Raw genomic sequence first — 24,308 nt, forward strand, 5'->3', positions numbered from 1 at the left:
GTTGTCTTCGTATGGCTGTGATAGATATTGTCTTTGTATGGCTGTGATAGATATTGTCTTTGTATGGCTGTGATAGATGTTGTCTTCGTATGGCTGTGATAGATATTGTCTTTGTATGGCTGTGATAGATATTGTCTTTGTATGGCTGTGATAGATATTGTCTTTGTATGGCTGTGATAGATATTGTCTTCGTATGGCTGTGATAGATATTGTCTTCGTATGGCTGTGATAGATGTTGTCTTCGTATGGCTGTGATAGATATTGTCTTTGTATGGCTGTGATAGATATTGTCTTTGTATGGCTGTGATAGATATTGTCTTTGTATGGCTGTGATAGATGTTGTCTTCGTATGGCTGTGATAGATATTGTCTTTGTATGGCTGTGATAGATGTTGTCTTCGTATGGCTGTGATAGATATTGTCTTTGTATGGCTGTGATAGATATTGTCTTCGTATGGCTGTGATAGATATTGTCTTCGTATGGCTGTGATAGATATTGTCTTCGTATGGCTGTGATAGATATTGTCTTCGTATGGCTGTGATAGATATTGTCTTTGTATGGCTGTGATAGATATTGTCTTTGTATGGCTGTGATAGATATTGTCTTTGTATGGCTGTGATAGATATTGTCTTTGTGTTGTTTTTGTATGGTCATATCGTCTTTGTATCGTCACATGGTCTTTGTAAGTCTGCGAGTTGAAACAGTCATGTGTCTATTCTCTGTAGTCTGATAAATGCAGGTTTGTGAGCAGTGGCAGGTATTTGGAGCTGTCTGGTATATAAGCCAGGATCATAGAGACCGCATATTTCATACACCCCCACAAATCCTTAGACTGGAGGTTGTGACACACACACCACAGACACAAACCACACACACACAGACACAAACTACACACACATCACATAACTCTGTCAAATAGAAGGTCAAACATAAGGAACTAGAAATTAAAAACGACCTTGCTGTGATCTTCTTCCTCTCCCATCTCTCCTTTTTCTCTCTCCTATTCTCTAACTATATCCTTATGTCTCTTCCATCAAACTATTTATACATCTATCGCTCTTTCCCTCCATCTCTCCTCCATCCCTCCCTCTCTCCTTTCTCCTCTCTTGGTCTTGTTATAACACTTGTTCTCTATTTCAGTGAGTGAGAGTGTGTGTTGGTGGGGGTGACTATCTGTCTGGTGCACGTCACCTCCAGTTCTATTCACACAGCAGCACTGTAACTAAATGCTGCTTCTCTACCCCCCAGGGGACAGTCAGTCAGCCATCGTACCCTGCCTTCCACCCTTAGTCACAGGGCAATAATGTATGACACTGGCAGTGCAGGGTGATAATGTATGATATAGTGGCAGGGTGATAATGTATGACACAATGTCAGTGTAGGGCGATAATGTACGACACAGCGGCAGTGCAGGGTGATAATGTACGACACAGCGGCAGTGCAGGGTGATAATGTATGACACAGTGTCAGTGTATGGTGATAATGTATGACAGTGTCAGTGCATGGTGATAATGTATGACACAGTGTCAGGGCAGGGCGATAATGTATAACACAGCGGTAGTGCAGGGTGATAATGTATGACACAGCGGCAGTGCCGGGTGATAATGTACGACACAGTGGCAGGATGATAATGTATGACACGGTGTCAGTGTATGGTGATAATGTATGACACAGTGGCAGGGTGATAATGTATGACACGGTGTCAGTGCATGGTGATAATGTATGACACAGGGGCAGTGCATGGTGATAATGTATGACACAGGGGCAGTGCATGGTGATAATGTATGACACAGGGGCAGTGCATGGTGATAATGTATGACACGGTGTCAGTGCATGGTGATAATGTATGGCCCTGTGCAGGGTGATAATGTATGACACAGTGGCAGGGCAGGGCGATAATGTATGACACAGTGGCAGGGCAGGGCGATAATGTATGACACCGTGGCAGTGCAGGGCGATAATGTATGACACCATGGCAGTGCAGGGCGATAATGTATGACGCAGTGCAGGGGAATCATGTATGACACAGTGGCAGAGCAGGGCGATAATGTATGACGCCGTGCAGGGTGATCATGTATGACACAGTGGCAGAGCAGGGCAATAATGTATGACGCAGTGCAGGGTGATCATGTATAACACAGTGGCAGAGCAGGGCGATAATGTATGACGCAGTGCAGGGTGATAATGTATGACACAGTGGCAGAGCAGGGCGATAATGTATGACGCAGTGGCAGAGCAGGGCGATAATGTATGATGCAGTGCAGGGTGATCATGTATGACACAGTGGCAGAGCAGGGCGATAATGTATGACGCAGTGCAGGGTGATAATGTATGACACAGTGGCAGAGCAGGGCGATAATGTATGACGCAGTGCAGGGTGATAATGTATGACACAGTGGCAGAGCAGGGCGTTCCAGGAAGGATCCAACCCAACACACTGAACTCACACACCCCCACTCCCAGTCCCGTATGGAGCAGAGTTGTTGGAGCTGTAGTGAGGGGTGCTGTGCACTAATGATTGTTAGTTCAATGATCATGGGAAGGAGATAAAGTGTCTCCCAAATCAAATAATAGTTTCCCTCGATTTAGATAACATCAACTGATATGGCTCATCAATAGTGAAGGGTTCCACAGCGGGAGCTGGTGTGTGTGTGTGTGTGTGTTTATATGCATGTAAATGATATCTCTCACCCCTCCTCTCACATTAACAATGCACAGGCAATTGTCAATTCACTTCACACCTCATTTAAAAAAAAATTGTTGACAGTTTATACAAACTGTACAAATATTCATCCTCTCTTCCCTCTCTCCCCAGTGGATGGTGCGATCCACCGCACGGCCGGCCCCCTCCTGAGGTCCGAGTGTGCTGAGCTTCGAGGGTGTGAGACGGGAGAGGCTAAGATTACAGGGGGCTATGGCCTGCCTGCCAAGTGTGAGTCCATGAGGAGATGATATCCCAGCTATACATCTCTATCACACAGTGATGATATCCCAGCTATACATCTCTATCACACAGCGATGATATCCCAGCTATACATCTCTATCACACAGTGATGATATCCCAGCTATACATCTCTATCACACAGTGATGATATCCCAGCTATACATCTCTATCACACAGTGATGATATCCCAGCTATACATCTCTATCACACAGCGATGATATCCCAGCTATACATCTCTATCACACAGTGATGATATCCCAGATATACATCTCTATCACACAGTGATGATATCCCAGCTATACATCTCTATCACACAGCGATGATATCCCAGCTATACATCTCTATCACACAGTGATGATATCCCAGATATACATCTCTATCACACAGTGATGATATCCCAGCTATACATCTCTATCACACAGCGATGATATCCCAGCTATACTGTACATCTCTATCACACAGTGATGATATCCCAGCTATACATCTCTATCACACAGTGATGATATCCCAGCTATACTGTACATCTCTATCACACAGCGATGATATCCCAGCTATACTGTACATCTCTATCACACAGCGATGATATCCCAGCTATACATCTCTATCACACAGCGATGATATCCCAGCTATACATCTCTATCACACAGTGATGATATCCCAGCTATACATCTCTATCACACAGCGATGATATCCCAGCTATACATCTCTATCACACAGCGATGATATCCCAGCTTTACTGTACATCTCTATCACACAGCGATGATATCCCAGATATACATCTCTATCACACAGCGATGATATCCCAGCTATACATCTCTATCACACAGCGATGATATCCCAGCTATACATCTCTATCACACAGTGATGATATCCCAGCTATACATCTCTATCACACAGCGATGATATCCCAGATATACATCTCTATCACACAGCGATGATATCCCAGATATACATCTCTATCACACAGCGATGATATCCCAGCTATACATCTCTATCACACAGCGATGATATCCCAGATATACATCTCTATCACACAGCGATGATATCCCAGATATACATCTCTATCACACAGCGATGATATCCCAGCTATACATCTCTATCACACAGCGATGATATCCCAGATATACATCTCTATCACACAGCGATGATATCCCAGATATACATCTCTATCACACAGCGATGATATCCCAGATATACATCTCTATCACACAGCGATGATATCCCAGATATACATCTCTATCACACAGCGATGATATCCCAGCTATACATCTCTATCACACAGCGATGATATCCCAGATATACATCTCTATCACACAGCGATGATATCCCAGATATACATCTCTATCACACAGCGATGATATCCCAGATATACATCTCTATCACACAGCGATGATATCCCAGCTATACATCTCTATCACACAGGGTGGTCTTATAAAATATTGGAGGCTATACGGAGGCTATATAGATAATTGATACAGGTTATATCACACAGAGTGAATTATAACATTTTCACTGCATATGGTATTATACATCCCTACCCTCCATCTCTCCTTCTCTCCCTCTTTCGTCATTCACTACCTCCTTCCTTTGTTCTCCCTTTCTCTCCTCCATTCTCCTCCCTCCCTCTCTCTCCTCCCTCCCTCCCTCCCTCCCTCCCCCTCTCTCCAACCTTACTCCCGTGTCCTGGTGTGGATGCAGTAATTATGTGGTTGGTCTGACTGTGTTTAGAGATTCATACACTCTTTAATGTATTCACTTAGCTGTGATGTCCTCCATTATTTGTGTTTGTGTGTGTTTGTCTCTCTGCTTGTGGTTGTCCTTGTGTTTGTGTGTGTGTGTGTGTGTGTGTGTGTGTGTGTTTGTTTGTTTGTTTGTTTGTTTGTGTGTGTCTTTGTCTCTCTGCTTGTGGTTGTCCTTGTTTGGATGTGTGTGTGTTTCTGTGTCTTTGTCTCTCTGCTTGTGATTGTCCTTGGTTGGATGTGTGTGTGTTTGTCTCTCTGCTTGTGGTTGTCCTTGGTTGGATGTGTGTGTGTTTGTCTCTCTGCTTGTGGTTGTCCTTGGTTGGATGTGTGTGTGCATGTGAGTGTTAAAAGCATGGTGGATACCAGCTTTTTGCTTTTTGTCGTTGTTGAGTTAAACTTCACAGTGGGAGAAAGAGTACAGGAGAAGACCAATAGACAGAGAGGGGAGAAAGAGAGGGAATAGATGAGAGGAGGGTGGGAGGAAGGGGTGAGTGAAAAGGGAGGGTGGGTGGAAGGGGTGAGTGAAAAGGGAGGGTGGGAGGAAGGGGTGAGTGAAAGGGAGGGTGGGAGGAAGGGGTGAGTGAAAATGGAGGGTGGGAGGAAGGGGTGAGTGAAAATGGAGGGTGGGAGGAAGGGGGAGTGAAAAGGGAGGGTGGGAGGAAGGGGGGAGTGAAAATGGAGGGTGGGAGGAAGGGGGAGTGAAAAGGGAGGGTGGGAGGAAGGGGTGAGTGAAAGGGAGGGTGGGTGGAAGGGGTGAGTGAAAGGGAGGGTGGGTGAAAAGGGAGGGTGGGAGGAAGGGGTGAGTGAAAATGGAGGGTGGGAGGAAGGGGGAGTGAAAAGGGAGGGTGGGAGGAAGGGGTGAGTGAAAGGGAGGGTGGGAGGAAGGGGTGAGTGAAAGGGAGGGTGGGAGGAAGGGGTGAGTGAAAAGGGAGGGTGGGAGGAAGGGGTGAGTGAAAATGGAGGGTGGGTGGAAGGGGGGAGTGAAAATGGAGGGTGGGAGGAAGGGGGGAGTGAAAATGGAGGGTGGGTGGAAGGGGGGAGTGAAAATGGAGGGTGGGAGGAAGGGGGGAGTGAAAATGGAGGGTGGGTGGAAGGGGGGAGTGAAAATGGAGGGTGGGAGGAAGGGGGGAGTGAAAATGGAGGGTGGGTGGAAGGGGGGAGTGAAAATGGTGGGTGGGAAGGTTGATGACTGTAGGGAATTAGAATGAGATGAGCTGTTATCATCGTGCCTGGTTTTCTCACTATATCATTCTGTGTGTGTGATGGTGTGAGTTTATGTGTTTGGTGGTGACTAGGACAATGTCTCAGCCTGTCAACAGCTCAGTTCTACTTCATTCTCGCCCACAGAGACGATCTGTCATTGTGCGACATCAGACAGTTCAGACAATGATCACAGGCCTGTTGAAACACACTTATATTGCTTCCCAAATGGCACCCTATTCCCTATGCAGTGCACTACTTTTTACCATAGCCTATAAGACTCTGGTCAAAGTAGTGCACTATATAGTGGACAGAGTGCCATTTGGGACACAGTCAGTGTCCCTGTGGTACAGGCCTGCTGGGGTGTCTCACTGTGTAGTGCACACAGCCTGCAGAGCACAGCATGTTCAACCAACAGAGAGATACTAAACACAGCCATCCATTAACTAACAGTTAAACTGGCTCAGACTGTTAACCAACATTAACTGTCCAGACTCCAGTGTAGCAGCCCTGGAAGACTGGTGGAGAAAAGGAGAAGAATTAACAAACATGGGGAGAGAAAGAGAATCTGGCAGAATGACGTAAGAGCGTCAGGCGGAGTGTGTGTGTGTGTGTTTGTTGTTGTTGTTAGAGTAGGGAACCTTTGGCAGGTAGACCAGACAACCACAGCCCCAGAGTCCACCTGTGTACCGATACTGCAGTGTTACCAGGTCAAAACCACAGAGAGTCAGCAACACACCAGGGAGAGAGAGTAAAGGAGAGAAGGTGCTAGAAGGAGAGAAGGTGCTAGAAGGAGAGGAGGGAGAGAGACAGAGGGAGGGAGACAGACGGAAGGACGGAGGGAGACAGACAGACGGAAGGAGGGAGACAGACAGACAGACGGAAGGAGGGAGACGGAAGGAGGGAACCAGACAGACGGAAGGAGGGAGACAGACGGATGGGAGAGAGAGAGACGGATGGGAGAGACGGATGGGAGAGAGAGAGACGGATGGGAGAGAGAGAGACGGATGGGAGAGAGAGAGACGGATGGGAGAGAGAGAGACGGATGGGAGAGCGAGAGACGGATGGGAGAGAGAGAGACTGATGGGAGAGAGACAGACGGGAGGGAGAGAGACAGACGGGAGGGAGGGAGAGAGACAGACGGGAGGAAGAGAGACAGACGGGAGGGAGAGAGAGAGACGGATGGGAGAGACGGATGGGAGAGAGAGAGACGGGAGGGAGAGAGAGAGACGGGAGGGAGAGAGAGAGACGGGAGGGAGAGAGAGAGACGGATGGGAGAGAGAGAGACGGGAGGGAGAGAGAGAGACGGATGGGAGAGAGAGACGGGGATTGTTTCGTCACCACTGCCAGTTATCCTCTCACCTTATCCCTCCATCCCTCCCTCAGTGGCCAATTATTACTAATTAAAATCTTCACCACAAACCTAACAAACACCCTCGCCCTCTTCTTCAAGAACTCTCCCCCTCTCTTTTTAATCTACACATCTCCTTTACCTGCTTTCATTCGCCCAGTTCCCCTTAGTCTTCCTTCGGTCTCCTCTCTTCTTCTTTATATCTCCCTGTGTTATTGATATTGATAGATAGTTGTGTATTGACTAAGGAGCCAGGGCGTAGGACTAAACATGCATCATGATATTGATAGTTAGTTGTGTATTGACTAAGGAGCCAGGGCGTAGGACTAAAGATGCATCATGATATTGATAGTTGTGTATTGACTAAGGAGCCAGGGCGTAGGACTAAAGATGCATCATGATATTGATAGTTAGTTGTGTATTGACTAGGGAGCCAGGGCGTAGGACTAAAGATGCATCATGATATTGATAGTTAGTTGTGTATTGACTAAGGAGCCAGGGCGTAGGACTAAAGATGCATCATGATATTGATAGTTAGTTGTGTATTGACTAAGGAGCCAGGGCGTAGGACTAAAGATGCATTATGATATTGATAGATAGTTGTGTATTGACTAAGGAGCCAGGGCGTAGGACTAAACATGCATCATGATATTGATAGTTAGTTGTGTATTGACTAAGGAGCCAGGGCGTAGGACTAAAGATGCATCATGATATTGATAGTTGTGTATTGACTAAGGAGCCAGGGTGTAGGACTAAAGATGCATCATGATATTGATAGTTAGTTGTGTATTGACTAGGGAGCCAGGGCGTAGGACTAAAGATGCATCATGATATTGATAGTTAGTTGTGTATTGACTAAGGAGCCAGGGCGTAGGACTAAAGATGCATCATGATATTGATAGTTAGTTGTGTATTGACTAAGGAGCCAAGGGCGTAGGACTAAAGATGTGTCATGATATTGATAGTTAGTTGTGTATTGACTAAGGAGCCAGGGCGTAGGACTAAAGATGCATCATGATATTGATAGTTAGTTGTGTATTGACTAAGGAGCCAGGGCGTAGGACTAAAGATGCATCATGATATTGATAGTTAGTTGTGTATTGACTAAGGAGCCAAGGGCGTAGGACTAAACATGCATCATGATATTGATAGTTAGTTGTGTATTGACTAGGGAGCCAGGGCGTAGGACTAAAGATGCATCATGATATTGATAGTTAGTTGTGTATTGACTAAGGAGCCAAGGGCGTAGGACTAAAGATGCATCATGATATTGATAGTTAGTTGTGTATTGACTAGGGAGCCAGGGCGTAGGACTAAAGATGCATCATGATATTGATAGTTAGTTGTGTATTGACTAAGGAGCCAGGGCGTAGGACTAAAGATGCATCATGATATTGATAGTTGTGTATTGACTAAGGAGCCAGGGCGTAGGACTAAAGATGTGTCATGATATTGATAGTTGTGTATTGACTAAGGAGCCAGGTCGTAGGACTAAAGATGCATCATGATATTGATAGTTGTGTATTGACTAAGGAGCCAGGTCGTAGGACTAAAGATGCATCATGATATTGATAGTTGTGTATTGACTAAGGAGTCAGGGCGTAGGACTAAAGATGCATCATGATATTGATAGTTAGTTGTGTATTGACTAAGGAGCCAGGGCGTAGGACTAAAGATGCATCATGATATTGATAGTTAGTTGTGTATTGACTAAGGAGCCAGGGCGTAGGACTAAAGATGCATCATGATATTGATAGTTAGTTGTGTATTGACTAAGGAGCCAAGGGCGTAGGACTAAAGATGCATCATGATATTGATAGTTAGTTGTGTATTGACTAAGGAGCCAGGGCGTAGGACTAAAGATGCATCATGATATTGATAGTTAGTTGTGTATTGACTAAGGAGCCAGGGCGTAGGACTAAAGATGCATCATGATATTGATAGTTGTGTATTGACTAAGGAGCCAGGGCGTAGGACTAAAGATGCATTATGATATTGATAGTTAGTTGTGTATTGACTAAGGAGCCAGGGCGTAGGACTAAAGATGTGTCATGATATTGATAGTTGTGTATTGACTAAGGAGCCAGGTCGTAGGACTAAAGATGCATCATGATATTGATAGTTGTGTATTGACTAAGGAGCCAGGGCGTAGGACTAAAGATGTGTCATGATATTGATAGTTAGTTGTGTATTGACTAAGGAGCCAGGGCGTAGGACTAAAGAGGTGTCATGATATTGATAGTTAGTTGTGTATTGACTAAGGAGCCAGGGCGTAGGACTAAAGATGCATCATGATATTGATAGTTAGTTGTGTATTGACTAGGGAGCCAGGGCGTAGGACTAAAGATGTGTCATGATATTGATAGTTAGTTGTATATTGACTAAGGAGCCAGGGCGTAGGACTAAAGATGTGTCATGATATTGATAGTTAGTTGTGTATTGACTAAGGAGCCAGGGTGTAGGACTAAAGATGTGTCATGATATTGATAGTTAGTTGTGTATTGACTAAGGAGCCAGGGCGTAGGACTAAAGATGTGTCATGATATTGATAGTTAGTTGTGTATTGACTAAGGAGCCAGGGCGTAGGACTAAAGATGCATCATGATATTGATAGTTGTGTATTGACTAAGGAGCCAGGGCGTAGGACTAAAGATGCATCATGATATTGATAGTTGTGTATTGACTAAGGAGCCAGGGCGTAGGACTAAAGATGCATCATGATATTGATAGTTGTGTATTGACTAAGGAGCCAGGGCGTAGGACTAAAGATGCATCATGATATTGATAGTTAGTTGTGTATTGACTAAGGAGCCAGGGCGTAGGACTAAAGATGCATCATGATATTGATAGTTAGTTGTATATTGACTAGGGAGCCAGGGCGTAGGACTAAAGATGCATCATGATATTGATAGTTGTGTATTGACTAAGGAGCCAGGGCGTAGGACTAAACATGCATCATGATATTGATAGTTAGTTGTGTATTGACTAGGGAGCCAGGGCGTAGGACTAAAGATGCATCATGATATTGATAGTTGTGTATTGACTAAGGAGCCAGGGCCTAGGACTAAAGATGCATCATGATATTGATAGTTGTGTATTGACTAAGGAGCCAGGGCGTAGGACTAAAGATGCATCATGATATTGATAGTTGTGTATTGACTAAGGAGCCAGGGCGTAGGACTAAACATGCATCATGATATTGATAGTTAGTTGTGTATTGACTAAGGAGCCAGGGCGTAGGACTAAACATGCATCATGATATTGATAGTTAGTTGTGTATTGACTAAGGAGCCAGGGCGTAGGACTAAACATGCATCATGATATTGATAGTTAGTTGTGTATTGACTAAGGAGCCAGGGCGTAGGACTAAAGATGCATCATGATATTGATAGTTAGTTGTGTATTGACTAAGGAGCCAGGGCGTAGGACTAAAGATGCATTATGATATTGATAGATAGTTGTGTATTGACTAAGGAGCCAGGGCGTAGGACTAAACATGCATCATGATATTGATAGTTAGTTGTGTATTGACTAAGGAGCCAGGGCGTAGGACTAAACATGCATCATGATATTGATAGTTAGTTGTGTATTGACTAAGGAGCCAGGGCGTAGGACTAAACATGCATCATGATATTGATAGTTAGTTGTGTATTGACTAAGGAGCCAGGGCGTAGGACTAAAGATGCATCATGATATTGATAGTTAGTTGTGTATTGACTAAGGAGCCAGGGCGTAGGACTAAAGATGCATTATGATATTGATAGTTAGTTGTGTATTGACTAAGGAGCCAGGGCGTAGGACTAAACATGCATCATGATATTGATAGTTAGTTGTGTATTGACTAAGGAGCCAGGGCGTAGGACTAAACATGCATCATGATATTGATAGTTAGTTGTGTATTGACTAAGGAGCCAGGGCGTAGGACTAAAGATGCATCATGATATTGATAGTTAGTTGTGTATTGACTAAGGAGCCAGGGCGTAGGACTAAAGATGCATCATGATATTGATAGTTAGTTGTGTATTGACTAAGGAGCCAGGGCGTAGGACTAAACATGCATCATGATATTGATAGTTAGTTGTGTATTGACTAAGGAGCCAGGGCGTAGGACTAAAGATGCATCATGATATTGATAGTTGTGTATTGACTAGGGAGCCAGGGCGTAGGACTAAAGATGCATCATGATATTGATAGTTGTGTATTGACTAAGGAGCCAGGGCGTAGGACTAAAGATGCATCATGATATTGATAGTTAGTTGTGTATTGACTAAGGAGCCAGGGCGTAGGACTAAAGATGCATCATGATATTGATAGTTGTGTATTGACTAAGGAGCCAGGGCGTAGGACTAAACATGCATCATGATATTGATAGTTAGTTGTGTATTGACTAAGGAGCCAGGGCGTAGGACTAAACATGCATCATGATATTGATAGTTAGTTGTGTATTGACTAAGGAGCCAAGGGCGTAGGACTAAAGATGCATCATGATATTGATAGTTAGTTGTGTATTGACTAAGGAGCCAGGGCGTAGGACTAAACATGCATCATGATATTGATAGTTAGTTGTGTATTGACTAAGGAGCCAGGGCGTAGGACTAAAGATGCATCATGATATTGATAGTTGTGTATTGACTAAGGAGCCAGGTCGTAGGACTAAAGATGCATCATGATATTGATAGTTGTGTATTGACTAAGGAGCCAGGGCGTAGGACTAAAGATCCATCATGATATTGATAGTTGTGTATTGACTAAGGAGCCAGGTCGTAGGACTAAAGATGCATCATGATATTGATAGTTGTGTATTGACTAAGGAGCCAGGGCGTAGGACTAAAGATGCATCATGATATTGATAGTTAGTTGTGTATTGACTAAGGAGCCAGGGCGTAGGACTAAAGATGCGTCATGATATTGATAGTTGTGTATTGACTAAGGAGCCAGGGCGTAGGACTAAAGATGCATCATGAAGTAAGATAGATCATTAATTCTTCTTTCTTCTTCGTGATAACGGTTCATCTAGCTAACAGCAGATCTGTTGCTCTAGGTGTTGCTTTGTACTGCAGGCTCCATACTGGGTGGTGGTGTTAGTACATTCACTTAATTCACTCAATGTTCAAAAAGCGGTCTGGTGTGGTTCTGAGAAAGGAAAGAGGGGAGTTGAAGAATGTATTTGAAGCTTTGTTTAGGAAAATGATGTCAGATCCTTTTATCATTGTGATTTTGTTCCTCTCCGTCCCCCTGTTTCTCTCTCTCTCTGTCGGTCTGTCTCTTTCTGTCTCTCTCTCTGTCGGTCTGTCTCTTTCTGTCTCTCTCTCTGTCTCGCTCTCTGTCTCTCTCTCTCTCTCTCTGTCCCCCTGCTTCTCTCTCTGTGTCTCTCGGTCCCCCTGTCTCTCTCTGTGTCTCTCGGTCCCCCTGCTTCTCTCTCTGTGTCTCTCGGTCCCCCTGCTTCTCTCTCTGTGTCTCTCGGTCCCCCTGCTTCTCTCTCTGTGTCTCTCGGTCCCCCTGCTTCTCTCTCTGTGTCTCTCGGTCCCCCTGCTTCTCTCTCTGTGTCTCTCGGTCCCCCTGCTTCTCTCTCTGTGTCTCTCGGTCCCCTTGTCTCTCTCTGTCTCTCTCTGTCCCCCTGCTTCTCTCTCTGTGTCTCTCGGTCCCCCTGTCTCTCTCTGTCTCTCTCCGTCCCCCTGCTTCTCTCTCTGTCTCTCTCTCTCTCTGTTTCTCTCTCTGTCTCTCTCTCTGTCCCACTGTTTCTCTCTCTGTCTCTCTCTCTCTGTTTCTCTCTCTGTCTCTCTGTCCCACTGTTTCTCTCTCTGTATCTCCCGGTCCCCCTGTTTCTCTCTCTGTATCTCTCGGCCCCTCTGTTTCTCTCTGTCTCTCTCCATCCCCCTGTTTCTGTCTCTCTCCATCCCCCTGTTTCTCTCTGTCTCTCTTTCTGTCTCTCTCCGTTCCCGCTGTTTCTCTGTCTCTCTCCGTCCCCCTGTTTCTCTGTCTCTCTCCGTCCCCCTGTTTCTCTGTCTCTCTCCGTCCCCCTGTTTCTCTGTCTCTCTCCGTCCCCCTGTTTCTCTGTCTCTCTCCGTCCCCCTGTTTCTCTGTCTCTCTCCATCCCCCTGTTTCTCTATCTTTCTCTCTGTTTCTCTCCATCCCCCTGTCTCTCTGTCTCCAGTTGGATGGTTGTTTACAATAACTCCTCTCCTCAAGAGGGAACCGAGGGGCCCTCAGGGCTTTAAGGAATAGAACTGGGGCCTTTCTTTGTGCCAAAGCCTGGGCCTGGATTTAGTGCCCTTTCTGCTTCACTGAGCACGAACTGAGGCTTGACACCCAGAGGGTCGCCTGGAATGGGAGTTAAAAAGGAAAGAGACAGATGGGAGTGAAGAGAAAGGAAGGGAATGAGAGGATAGAGAAAGAGAGGTGGAGGAGGGACGGAAGTTTTTAATAAAAGGCAATGGCAGTGACTCTCAGGCATGAATTCAGAGTGTCCAGGACAGAGGGGAGGTGTCACGGGGAGGAAAGTAGAAGGGACACTAAACAGGTTGAATCACCAGGATAAAGGGGGGAATATGACACAAAGGAAAAGTAGGAGTGGGTGTTACAGGATCACGGGGTGTTCACTTTTCTTTTGGGTTCAGACTAGCATGACAACCAAGTATGAAAGAGGATGCACACACTCCTCACTCACACACACTCTGAACTGTATTATCCATGCATGGTCAGCTGTGTATCATGTCCAACCTTCTCCTCTCGTTCCCATCTCTCTCTCTCTCTCTCTCTCTCTCTCTCTCTCTCTCTCTCTCTCTCTCTTTCAGTAATATGTGCCTGACTCAGGTGATGTATGGGGAAACTAAACAAACAGAAAATCGATAATGTAAACAACAGTGGAGAGAGGCAGTAAATTACACCCCACAGACAGCACTGTCTAACTGAGGTGACAGAGAGAGGGGGGGTAGAGGGAGGAAGAGAGAGGGAGGGAGGAGGAGGAGGAGGGTTGAGAGCGAGGGAGAAAGGGAAGTGTAGAAAGGAAGGATGGAGAAAGGGACGATTAAAGAGTAGAGAAGTAGTGCGGAAATTATAAATTGTAGTAGAAAACAAAGTAGAGAATTGTGTTTTTAGATTTTAAGAATAAGGAGAGTTGGACTATATGATGGGCTCAGACTCAGTGGAGTAGTGTGGTGGTGGCTCAGACTCAGTGGAGTAGTGTGGTGATGGCTCAGACTCAGTGGAGTAGTGTGGTGGTGGCTCAGACTCAGTGGAGTAGTGTGGTGATGGCTCAGACTCAGTGGAGTAGTGTGGTGGTGGCTCAGACTCAGTGGAGTAGTGTGGTGGTGGCTCAGACTCAGTGGAGTAGTGTGGTGGTGGCTCAGACTCAGTGGTATAGTGTGGTGGTGGCTCAGACTCAGTGGAGTAGTGTGGTGGTGGCTCAGACTCAGTGGTATAGTGTGGTGGTGGCTCAGACTCAGTGGTATAGTGTGGTGGTGGCTCAGACTCAGTGGTATAGTGTGGTGGTGGCTCAGACTCAGTGGTATAGTGTGGTGGTGACTCAGTGGAGTAGTGTGGTGGTGGCTCAGACTCAGTGGAGTAGTGTGGTGGTGGCTCAGACTCAGTGGAGTAGTGTGGTGGTGGCTCAGACTCAGTGGTATAGTGTGGTGGTGACTCAGTGGAGTAGTGTGGTGGTGGCTCAGACTCAGTGGAGTAGTGTGGTGATGGCTCAGACTCAGTGGAGTAGTGTGGTGGTGGCTCAGACTCAGTGGAGTGGTGTGGTGCTGGCTCAGACTCAGTGGAGTAGTGTGGTGCTGGCTCAGACTCAGTGGAGTAGTGTGGTGGTGACTCAGACTCAGTGGAGTAGTGTGGTGGTGGCTCAGACTCAGTGGTATAGTGTGGTGGTGACTCAGTGGAGTAGTGTGGTGGTGGCTCAGACTCAGTGGAGTAGTGTGGTGATGGCTCAGACTCAGTGGAGTAGTGTGGTGGTGGCTCAGACTCAGTGGAGTGGTGTGGTGCTGGCTCAGACTCAGTGGAGTAGTGTGGTGCTGGCTCAGACTCAGTGGAGTAGTGTGGTGGTGACTCAGACTCAGTGGAGTAGTGTGGTGGTGGCTCAGACTCAGTGGAGTAGTGTGGTGGTGACTCAGACTCAGTGGAGTAGTGTGGTGGTGGCTCAGACTCAGTGGTATAGTGTGGTGGTGACTCAGTGGAGTAGTGTGGTGGTGGCTCAGACTCAGTGGAGTAGTGTGGTGATGGCTCAGACTCAGTGGAGTAGTGTGGTGGTGGCTCAGACTCAGTGGAGTGGTGTGGTGCTGGCTCAGACTCAGTGGAGTAGTGTGGTGCTGGCTCAGACTCAGTGGAGTAGTGTGGTGGTGACTCAGACTCAGTGGAGTAGTGTGGTGGTGGCTCAGACTCAGTGGAGTAGTGTGGTGCTGGCTCAGACTCAGTGGAGTAGTGTGGTGGTGACTCAGACTCAGTGGAGTAGTGTGGTGCTGGCTCAGACTCAGTGGAGTAGTGTGGTGCTGGCTCAGACTCAGTGGAGTAGTGTGGTGGTGGCTCAGACTCAGTGGAGTAGTGTGGTGGTGGCTCAGACTCAGTGGAGTAGTGTGGTGGTGGCTCAGACTCAGTGGAGTAGTGTGGTGGTGGCTCAGACTCAGTGGAGTAGTGTGGTGGTGGCTCAGACTCAGTGGAGTAGTGTGGTGGTGGCTCAGACTCAGTGGAGTAGTGTGGTGCTGGCTCAGACTCAGTGGAGTAGTGTGGTGCTGGCTCAGACTCAGTGGAGTAGTGTGGTGGTGGCTCAGACTCAGCGGAGTAGTGTGGTGGTGGCTCAGACTCAGCGGAGTAGTGTGGTGGTGGCTCAGACTCAGTGGAGTAGTGTGGTGGTGGCTCAGACTCAGTGGAGTAGTGTGGTGGTGGCTCAGACTCAGTAGAGTAGTGTGGTGGTGGCTCAGACTCAGTGGAGTAGTGTGGTGGTGACTCAGACTCAGTGGAGTAGTGTGGTGGTGACTCAGACTCAGTGGTATAGTGTGGTGGTGGCTCAGACTCAGTGGTATAGTGTGGTGGTGACTCAGTGGAGTAGTGTGGTGGTGGCTCAGACTCAGTGGAGTAGTGTGGTGGTGGCTCAGACTCAGTGGTATAGTGTGGTGGTGACTCAGTGGAGTAGTGTGGTGGTGGCTCAGACTCAGTGGAGTAGTGTGGTGGTGGCTCAGACTCAGTGGTATAGTGTGGTGGTGACTCAGTGGAGTAGTGTGGTGGTGGCTCAGACTCAGTGGAGTAGTGTGGTGGTGGCTCAGACTCAGTGGTATAGTGTGGTGGTGACTCAGTGGAGTAGTGTGGTGGTGGCTCAGACTCAGTGGAGTAGTGTGGTGATGGCTCAGACTCAGTGGAGTAGTGTGGTGGTGGCTCAGACTCAGTGGAGTAGTGTGGTGCTGGCTCAGACTCAGTGGAGTAGTGTGGTGATGGCTCAGACTCAGTGGAGTAGTGTGGTGGTGGCTCAGACTCAGTGGAGTAGTGTGGTGCTGGCTCAGACTCAGTGGAGTAGTGTGGTGCTGGCTCAGACTCAGTGGAGTAGTGTGGTGGTGACAGTCTGTGTCCCTGACATTTATCACTCTGACATGCAGATGGATAGCCACCATAAATGACCATATTCTGAACCTTGAGTTATGTTGGGCTTTTAACTGGAGTACTGTGATGGTTGACCTTTGTGTTACTAACAGAGACACCCCCCCCCCCCCCGAGACCCCCTCTAACCCACCCAGACCCCCAAAGGTCCCCTTGCTCTTGACTGAGGCTCAGTGCACAGAGCTAATGTACTCTGTGACAAGCCAGCCCAGAAGGAAAAGGGCTTTAGTGTAGTTATAGATTGATGCAGAGTTCCTGTCGGAATTGTGTTCAGAATACTAGAGTAGTGCAGTTTGTTGATTGCAGTGTGCTGTAAATTAACTTAATCTCGCTCTTCGTCTCTGTCATTCTCTCTCTGTCTCTCTGACTCTCTCTCGCTCTGACTCTCTCTCGCTCTGACTCTCTCTCTCTCTCTCTATATATATATATATGTCTGTCTGTGTGTTCCAGATGTGATCCACACAGTGGGGCCCATAGCGATGGGGGAAGTGGGGGAGGAGGAGAGGAGCCGCCTCAGGGACTGCTACCGTCACAGCCTGCAGAAGGCCACCGATACCAAGCTACGCACTGTGGTGGGGGGGGAGTGGAAGGGTTATTATCATCAATCAGTTTTAAATGTATTTTCTCTGTTTTACACTGTGTTTTATACCCCCAGGCGTTCCCTTGCATCTCCACTGGAATCTACGGTTAGTCAACAAAAGTGTTTGTCTGTGTGTTGTTGTGTTTTCCAGGACCACTACTCAGCAGTTTACAGAGGGGTGAATTGAGTTCAGCACACTAGATATCAGTTTTCAGTAGAAAGCGGTTTCCAGATTAGGGGTTGAGATTAGACAGGCAGATTAACAGAGATTAGGGATGAGATGGTGTCATCTGGGATGTAAATCCCTCCATTTGCTGCTGGCGAGTTTAGCGATTGCAGCGCTCCAAGACTCCCCAGGGTTTCTGACTAGTGTTCTTCACACAGAGCTCAGAGAAGGTCAACTCAATGAAACTGTCTCAATAAAGATATAGTTTAGAGCTAAATGCTGATTTGTGTGTTTTTACTCAATATTGTCAGCAATTGAATTGTAACGGGAAGATGATTGAGGCAGTGAGAACATCCAAAGTTAGTGCGCTATATAGGAAATAGGTAGACAGCCACTCTGTTAGAAGAGATTAGACAGCCACTCTGTTAGAAGAGAGTAGACAGCCACTCTGTTAGAAGAGATTAGACAGCCACTCTGTTAGAAGAGAGTAGACAGCCACTCTGTTAGAAGAGAGTAGAAGAGAGTAGACAGCCACTCTGTTAGAAGAGAGTAGACAGCCACTCTGTTAGCAGAGAGAGGAAGAGAGTAGACAGCCACTCTGTTAGCAGAGAGTAGAAGAGAGTAGACAGCCACTCTGTTAGCAGAGAGTAGAAGAGAGTAGACAGCCACTCTGTTAGCAGAGAGAGGAAGAGAGTAGACAGCCACTCTGTTAGCAGAGAGAGGAAGAGAGTAGACAGCCACTCTGTTAGAAGAGAGTAGAAGAGAGTAGACAGCCACTCTGTTAGCAGAGAGTAGAAGAGAGTAGACAGCCACTCTGTTAGAAGAGAGTAGACAGCCACTCTGTTAGAAGAGAGTAGAAGAGAGTAGACAGCCACTCTGTTAGCAGAGAGTAGAAGAGAGTAGACAGCCACTCTGTTAGAAGAGAGTAGACAGCCACTCTGTTAGAAGAGAGTAGAAGAGAGTAGACAGCCACTCTGTTAGCAGAGAGTAGAAGAGAGTAGACAGCCACTCTGTTAGAAGAGAGTAGAAGAGAGTAGACAGCCACTCTGTTAGCAGAGAGTAGAAGAGAGTAGACAGCCACTCTGTTAGCAGAGAGTAGAAGAGAGTAGACAGCCACTCTGTTAGCAGAGAGTAGAAGAGAGTAGACAGCCACTCTGTTAGAAGAGAGTAGAAGAGAGTAGACAGCCACTCTGTTAGCAGAGAGTAGAAGAGAGTAGACAGCCACTCTGTTAGAAGAGAGTAGACAGCCACTCTGTTAGCTGGTCCGAACAAATGGGTGTTTCTCTAATTGTATTGATTCTACAGAGATCTTGGCCACCCATAACACAGTGCTCTTGGCCACCCATAACACAGTGCTCTTGGCCACCCATAACACAGTGCTCTTGGCCACCCATAACACAGTGCTCTTGGCCACCCATAACACAGTGCTCTTGGCCACCCATAACACAGTGCTCTTGGCCACCCATAACACAGTGCTCTTGGCCACCCATAACGCAGTGCTCTTGGCCACCCATAACACAGTGCTCTTGGCCACCCATAACACAGTGCTCTTGGCCACCCATAACACAGTGCTCTTGGCCACCCATAACACAGTGCTCTTGGCCACCCATAACACAGTGCTCTTGGCCACCCATAACACAGTGCTCTTGGCCACCCATAACACAGTGCTCTTGGCCACCCATAACACAGTGCTCTTGGCCACCCATAACGCAGTGCTCTTGGCCACCCATAACGCAGTGCTCTTGGCCACCCATAACGCAGTGCTCTTGGCCACCCATAACGCAGTGCTCTTGGCCACCCATAACGCAGTGCTCTTGGCCACCCATAACGCAGTGCTCTTGGCCACCCATAACACAGTGCTCTTGGCCACCCATAACACAGTGCTCTTGGCCACCCATAACACAGTGCTCTTGGCCACCCATAACACAGTGCTCTTGGCCACCTGCACACCCCAGTAATTGGTGTGTGTCTGTGTTTGTGTCTAGGATACCCACCTGAGCAGGCTGTGCACGTCGCGTTGGAGACTGTCAGGAAGTACCTGGATGAACACCATGAGAAGGTGTGTGTGCTCTTGTTTGTGTGTGTGTGTGTGTGTGTGTGTGTGTCTAATTAAAAAACAAAATCCTTTCCTTCTGGTTTTCTGTCTCACAGCTGTTGTTTTTGGTTTTCTGGAGAGAGTCAGGAGATGGCGGACTGCGACAACACACACACACACACACACACACACATAGCCACACACTCGTGGCTAAGGCTGTGTTTTAATTGGCTCCTGACGGGCTTAGAGGACTAATACACACCTTTTCCTGACAGAAGAGAGAAGAGGGAAAAGAGGAATAGATGACTGGAGGGAAGTTAGTCTGTCGCCTGTCTGTTATCTCTACTATCTTCTTCTTCATCACTCACTCCTTCCTCCTCTACTCTTCCTCCAGTTTAAACTATTTTTGTGATCAATTATTTATTACTTTTTTTTAGTTATACTAGTTGACACAACACAACAGCATGAGATATCTACATATTAAACCAAAACAAAAAGGAAGTCCCTAAATTCATAGTACTAAAAATATATCCTATTTTGACCTCCAGATTCTGATGTATTGTCAATGTTCCTGTGCATTCTCCCAGCGTCCATACATCTGGCTGTTTTTACCTGATGCCAGTAACATCTGCTTCCTACCAAACCCTATGATATATACTGTATAGATAATGATAGTTTCTGCTGGATCTGTGGCGTAATTGTAGTGGTGTGAACCAGCATCCAGCTCTGCTCCAGTCCGAACACTGACTTCACGAGGATGTAAAGGGATGTGAGGGCCCACTGCCAGCCGCAGGGTACCTGGCTTATAGAAGTCACTGCTGGTTATTATTAACACGGTTGTTCTGATATCGTAGAGATCTTTTCTCTGGGCTGATGAAGACGTAGCCCGGACTTACAGTCTTTAGCATTAGATCAGCTTTATTCTACAGTTATACCAGCAGTAGATAACAGCCCGTAAGCCCATCCAGTCTTTTTGTTGTTGTTGAGGGGGTAATTATTATTTTGGGTTAAATAAAACTCCAGGCCACTGTTGAAAGTCTAAAACTTGATAGAAAGTAGGTAGAAATACTAATGGACCTATACATTTTCAAATAACTGCTCTTTTTCTGACGAACAAATTGTTCCAAAAAGAAAATCAGTGCTGCCCTCCGCTGAATTTTGAAATCCTGCTGTGGCCCTCGAGACAAAATGATGGCCTTCCGCTTATTTATACGGATTGTGTGTGTGTGTGTGTGTGTGTGTGTGTGTGTGTGTGTGTGTGTGTCATACAGCTGGACAGAGTCATCTTTTGTGTGTTCCTGCCCACTGATAAGGAGCTGTACCTGAAAAACCTCCCTCTCTACTTCCCTTCCGGTGAGTCAACACACACACACACACACACACACAGTGACACCATACATATCCTACACAGCCAAATCATCACCTCTGACTCATTTGACACCAGTGGGAGTAGCTTGTAGTTAACACTGGTTTGCTCTGGTAACACCACTCCATGTAAAAGGACTTGTCAGGATGGCTCCATACCTGGAGCTACGGTACTGACAGGTCTCTTAGCCAATCATCTCTCTTTACCCCTTATCTTTGTACCCGCCCTTAGCCTGCTGATCAGAGCGCCCTGTTCGAACACAGGTAACACGCATGGTGTGGAGTAGAGATGTGTCATGTGTGTCGCTAGCTGTAGCTATGGCAACGATGGTAGTTTTGCTATCAAGGGTCTGACAGTGATTGAACTGATGGTGCTGTGGTGTTTGTGGAACCCTTCTGTAGTTTCCTAACTCCTAACCTAGACCCTTTCCTAACCAACTGACAATGTAGAAGACTGTACAAATTGTGCTGTGCTAGTATCTTAGACAAAATCTAACCAAGGATCCCTATAGGTTAAGGCTAGCTTTAAGGTGAATGTTCGCTGTTCAAACTGACTGTGTCCAATATTGTACTTGTCTTTTCCTGAGAGGTGTATGGTGTGATCCTGGTTGAATGACTGTGGTTAACCCTCTCAGCCCTGCTTGTGTTGACAGATATTGCTCTCACAGTATAATGCATTATGTATATTACACTGAACTAAAATATTAACGCAACATGCAACAATTTCAAAGATTTTACTGAGTTAAGGTTCATATAAGGAAATCAGTCAATTGAAATAAATTCATTGGGCCCTAATCTAGGGATTTCACATGACTGGTAATACAGATATGCATCTGTTGGTCACAGATACCTTAAAAAAAAAAGTATGGGCGTGGATCAGAAAACGTGTCAGTATCTGATGTGACCACCATTTTCCTCATGCAGCATTAAACATCTCCTTCTCATAGAGTTGATCAGGCTGTTGATTGTGGCCTGTGGAATGTTGTCCCACTCTTCTTCAATGGCTGTGCGAAGTGCCTGGATATTGGCGGGAACCAGAGCATCCCAAACATGCTGAATGGGTGACATGTCTGGTGAGTATGCAGGCCATGGAAGAACTGGGACTTTTTCATCTTCCAGGAATTGTGGACAGATCCTTGTGACATGGGGCCATGGCTTATCATGTTGAAACATGAGGTGATGGTGGCGGATGAATGGCACGACAATGGGCCTCAGGATCTCGTCATGGTATCTCTGTGCATTCAGATTGCCATAGATAAAATTCTATTGTGTTTGTTGTCCGTAGCTCATGCCTGCTCATAATATTACCCCACCGCCACCATGGGGCACTCTGTTCACTACGTAGACATCAGCAAACTGCTCGCCCACACTACACCATCTGACAAGTACAGTTGAAACCGGGATTCATCCGGGAAGAGCACACTTCCAGCATGCCAGTGGTCATCGTAGGTGAGCATTTGCCCACTGAAATCGGTTACAACGCCAAACTGCAGTCAGGTCAAGACCGTGTTGAGGACAACGAGCGTGCAGATGAGCTTCCCTGAGTCGGTTTCTGACAGTTTTTGCAGAAATTCTTCGGTTGTGCAAACCCAGAGTTTCATCAGCTGTCCGGGTGGCTGGTGTCAAACGAGCCCGCAGGTGAAGAAGCCGGATGTGGAGGTCCTGGGCTGACGTGGTTACACGTGGTCTGCGGTTGTGAGGCCGGTTCGACGTACTGCCAAATTCTCTAAAACGACATTGGAGGCGGCTTATGGTAGAGAAATGAAGATTAAATTATCTGGCAACATCTCTGATGGACATTCCTGCAGTTATCTTGCCAATTGCACGTTCCCTCAAAACTTGAGTCTTCTGTGGCATTGTGTTTTAGTGGACTTTTATTGTCCCCAGAACAAGGTGCACCTGTGTAATGATCATGCTGTTTAATCAGCTTCTTGATACGCCACACCTGTCAGGTGGATGGATTATCTTGGCAAAGGAGAAATACTCACTAACAGAGTACAAAAGATGAGAAAAATACTCACTAACAGAGTACAAAATATGAGAAAAATAAACTTTTTATGCATATGGAACATTTCTGTGCTCTTTTATTTCAGCTCATGAAACATGGGACCAACACTTTACATGTTGCGTTTATATTTTTGTTCAGTGTGTATATATATATATATATATGTCTTACAACATGTTGTGTTATATCTAGTCATGGCTACTGAATTTCACAGGTTTCTGATGCACCTTGTTCTGTTTTTCCCTTAGGCTCACCTGTGAAGAGTAAACTCTGAAAGAGTGACGTGTGGAGTTGTGCAATATGCTCCTCCTCTTCCTCCTCTTCCTTTCCCCCCACCGGCTCTGCACTAGAGAAGACCTGGGTGCATATCTTAACGCTGGATGAATGTCTAGAACTGAATAAACTGCTTTATTATCAATGAACCTCAGGCTTCTGACCAAACTCATCTGACGAGCTGTTTGTACATGTTTGAATAATGAGATGTTGGGGAACTTTGTGTGTGTGGGGACCAGAAGTCCCCACAAGAATAGTAAACAAACAACAATTTGACCATCTGGGGACATTTTGTTAGTCCCCACAGGGTCAAATGCTATTTCTAGGGGGTTTAGAATTAGTGTTAGGAGCTAGAGTTAAGGGTAGGTTTTGGGAATATAGGTTTTTGAATGAGACTGAATTGTGTGTCCCCACAAGGTTAGCTGTACAAGAGTGTGTGTGTGTGTGTGGAGAAGAAGAAGCTAATTAAAAGAGATCACAGAGGATTACGTGTTGGCATTTTGGGGGATTGGATTGGATTCACTGAGTTTGTCAGGTGGGACCACTCCCAGTGAGTCCTTTCGTCTTTAGTGTGCGTGTGTGTGCGTACGTGCGTTTGAGTGTGTACGTTTGTGTGTCTGCCTACCTGAAAACGTGTGTGTTGTCATTCAGACAGATCAGGTGGTGGTTTGTTTGTTCCTGTCACCCTGTGCTCCCGCTTTCATGTTTACACAATTTTCTTTATTGATTTTCACATTTTCACAATAGCACAAAAATAAATAATCAATGCTGACAAGAAGCCCCAGCTATCATTACAACTGTCCTAATGTCACTAGCTGTCTGAATATTTATTTTAGCTAAGAATTGGGGAGTGAGGGAGAGAAGAGGTAACTAGAAGGAGGTGAGAAGAGAGAGAGACATTTTTTATAAGCAGATAGACTGAGAGGACGAGGGTGAGAGAGACAGGGATAAAAAGAGAGTGAGACTCATTATCCCCAACCAAATGCTTGCTTAGGAGCCCTTCCCAAACGATGCAGAGTAATAAAAAAAAATTGTAACACGAGGAACAAAATACACAATGTA

The 24,308-nt window shown here is 46.2% G+C and overlaps 1 protein-coding gene and 1 long non-coding RNA gene across 3 annotated transcripts in view; both read left to right on the forward strand.

Annotated features, from left to right (window-relative positions):
* The window catches only part of macrod1 (mono-ADP ribosylhydrolase 1), a 104,951-nt gene extending 80,930 nt beyond the window's left edge, over positions 1 to 24,021 (forward strand). The window contains exons 5-11 of one of the 2 annotated variants that reach the window (XM_029724143.1): positions 2,816 to 2,932; positions 17,273 to 17,394; positions 17,478 to 17,508; positions 19,554 to 19,627; positions 20,875 to 20,956; positions 21,201 to 21,232; positions 23,222 to 24,021. In XM_029724143.1, the coding sequence (XP_029580003.1) occupies positions 2,816 to 2,932; positions 17,273 to 17,394; positions 17,478 to 17,508; positions 19,554 to 19,627; positions 20,875 to 20,956; positions 21,201 to 21,208 (434 nt within the window). In that variant the 3' untranslated portion in view covers positions 21,209 to 21,232; positions 23,222 to 24,021. The remainder of the gene's footprint in view (positions 1 to 2,815; positions 2,933 to 17,272; positions 17,395 to 17,477; positions 17,509 to 19,553; positions 19,628 to 20,874; positions 20,957 to 21,200; positions 21,233 to 23,221) is intronic. The other variant, XM_029724133.1, reaches the window with a different exon arrangement.
* LOC115168671 (uncharacterized) lies at positions 7,183 to 12,378 on the forward strand. The gene is made up of 2 exons (XR_003870721.1): positions 7,183 to 8,777; positions 8,836 to 12,378. It is a non-coding gene; the product is annotated as an uncharacterized LOC115168671 (long non-coding RNA).
* Positions 24,022 to 24,308: the final 287 nt, after the last annotated feature.

This window comes from Salmo trutta, chromosome 3 (assembly GCF_901001165.1).
Source record: "Salmo trutta chromosome 3, fSalTru1.1, whole genome shotgun sequence".
NCBI lineage: Eukaryota > Metazoa > Chordata > Actinopteri > Salmoniformes > Salmonidae > Salmo > Salmo trutta.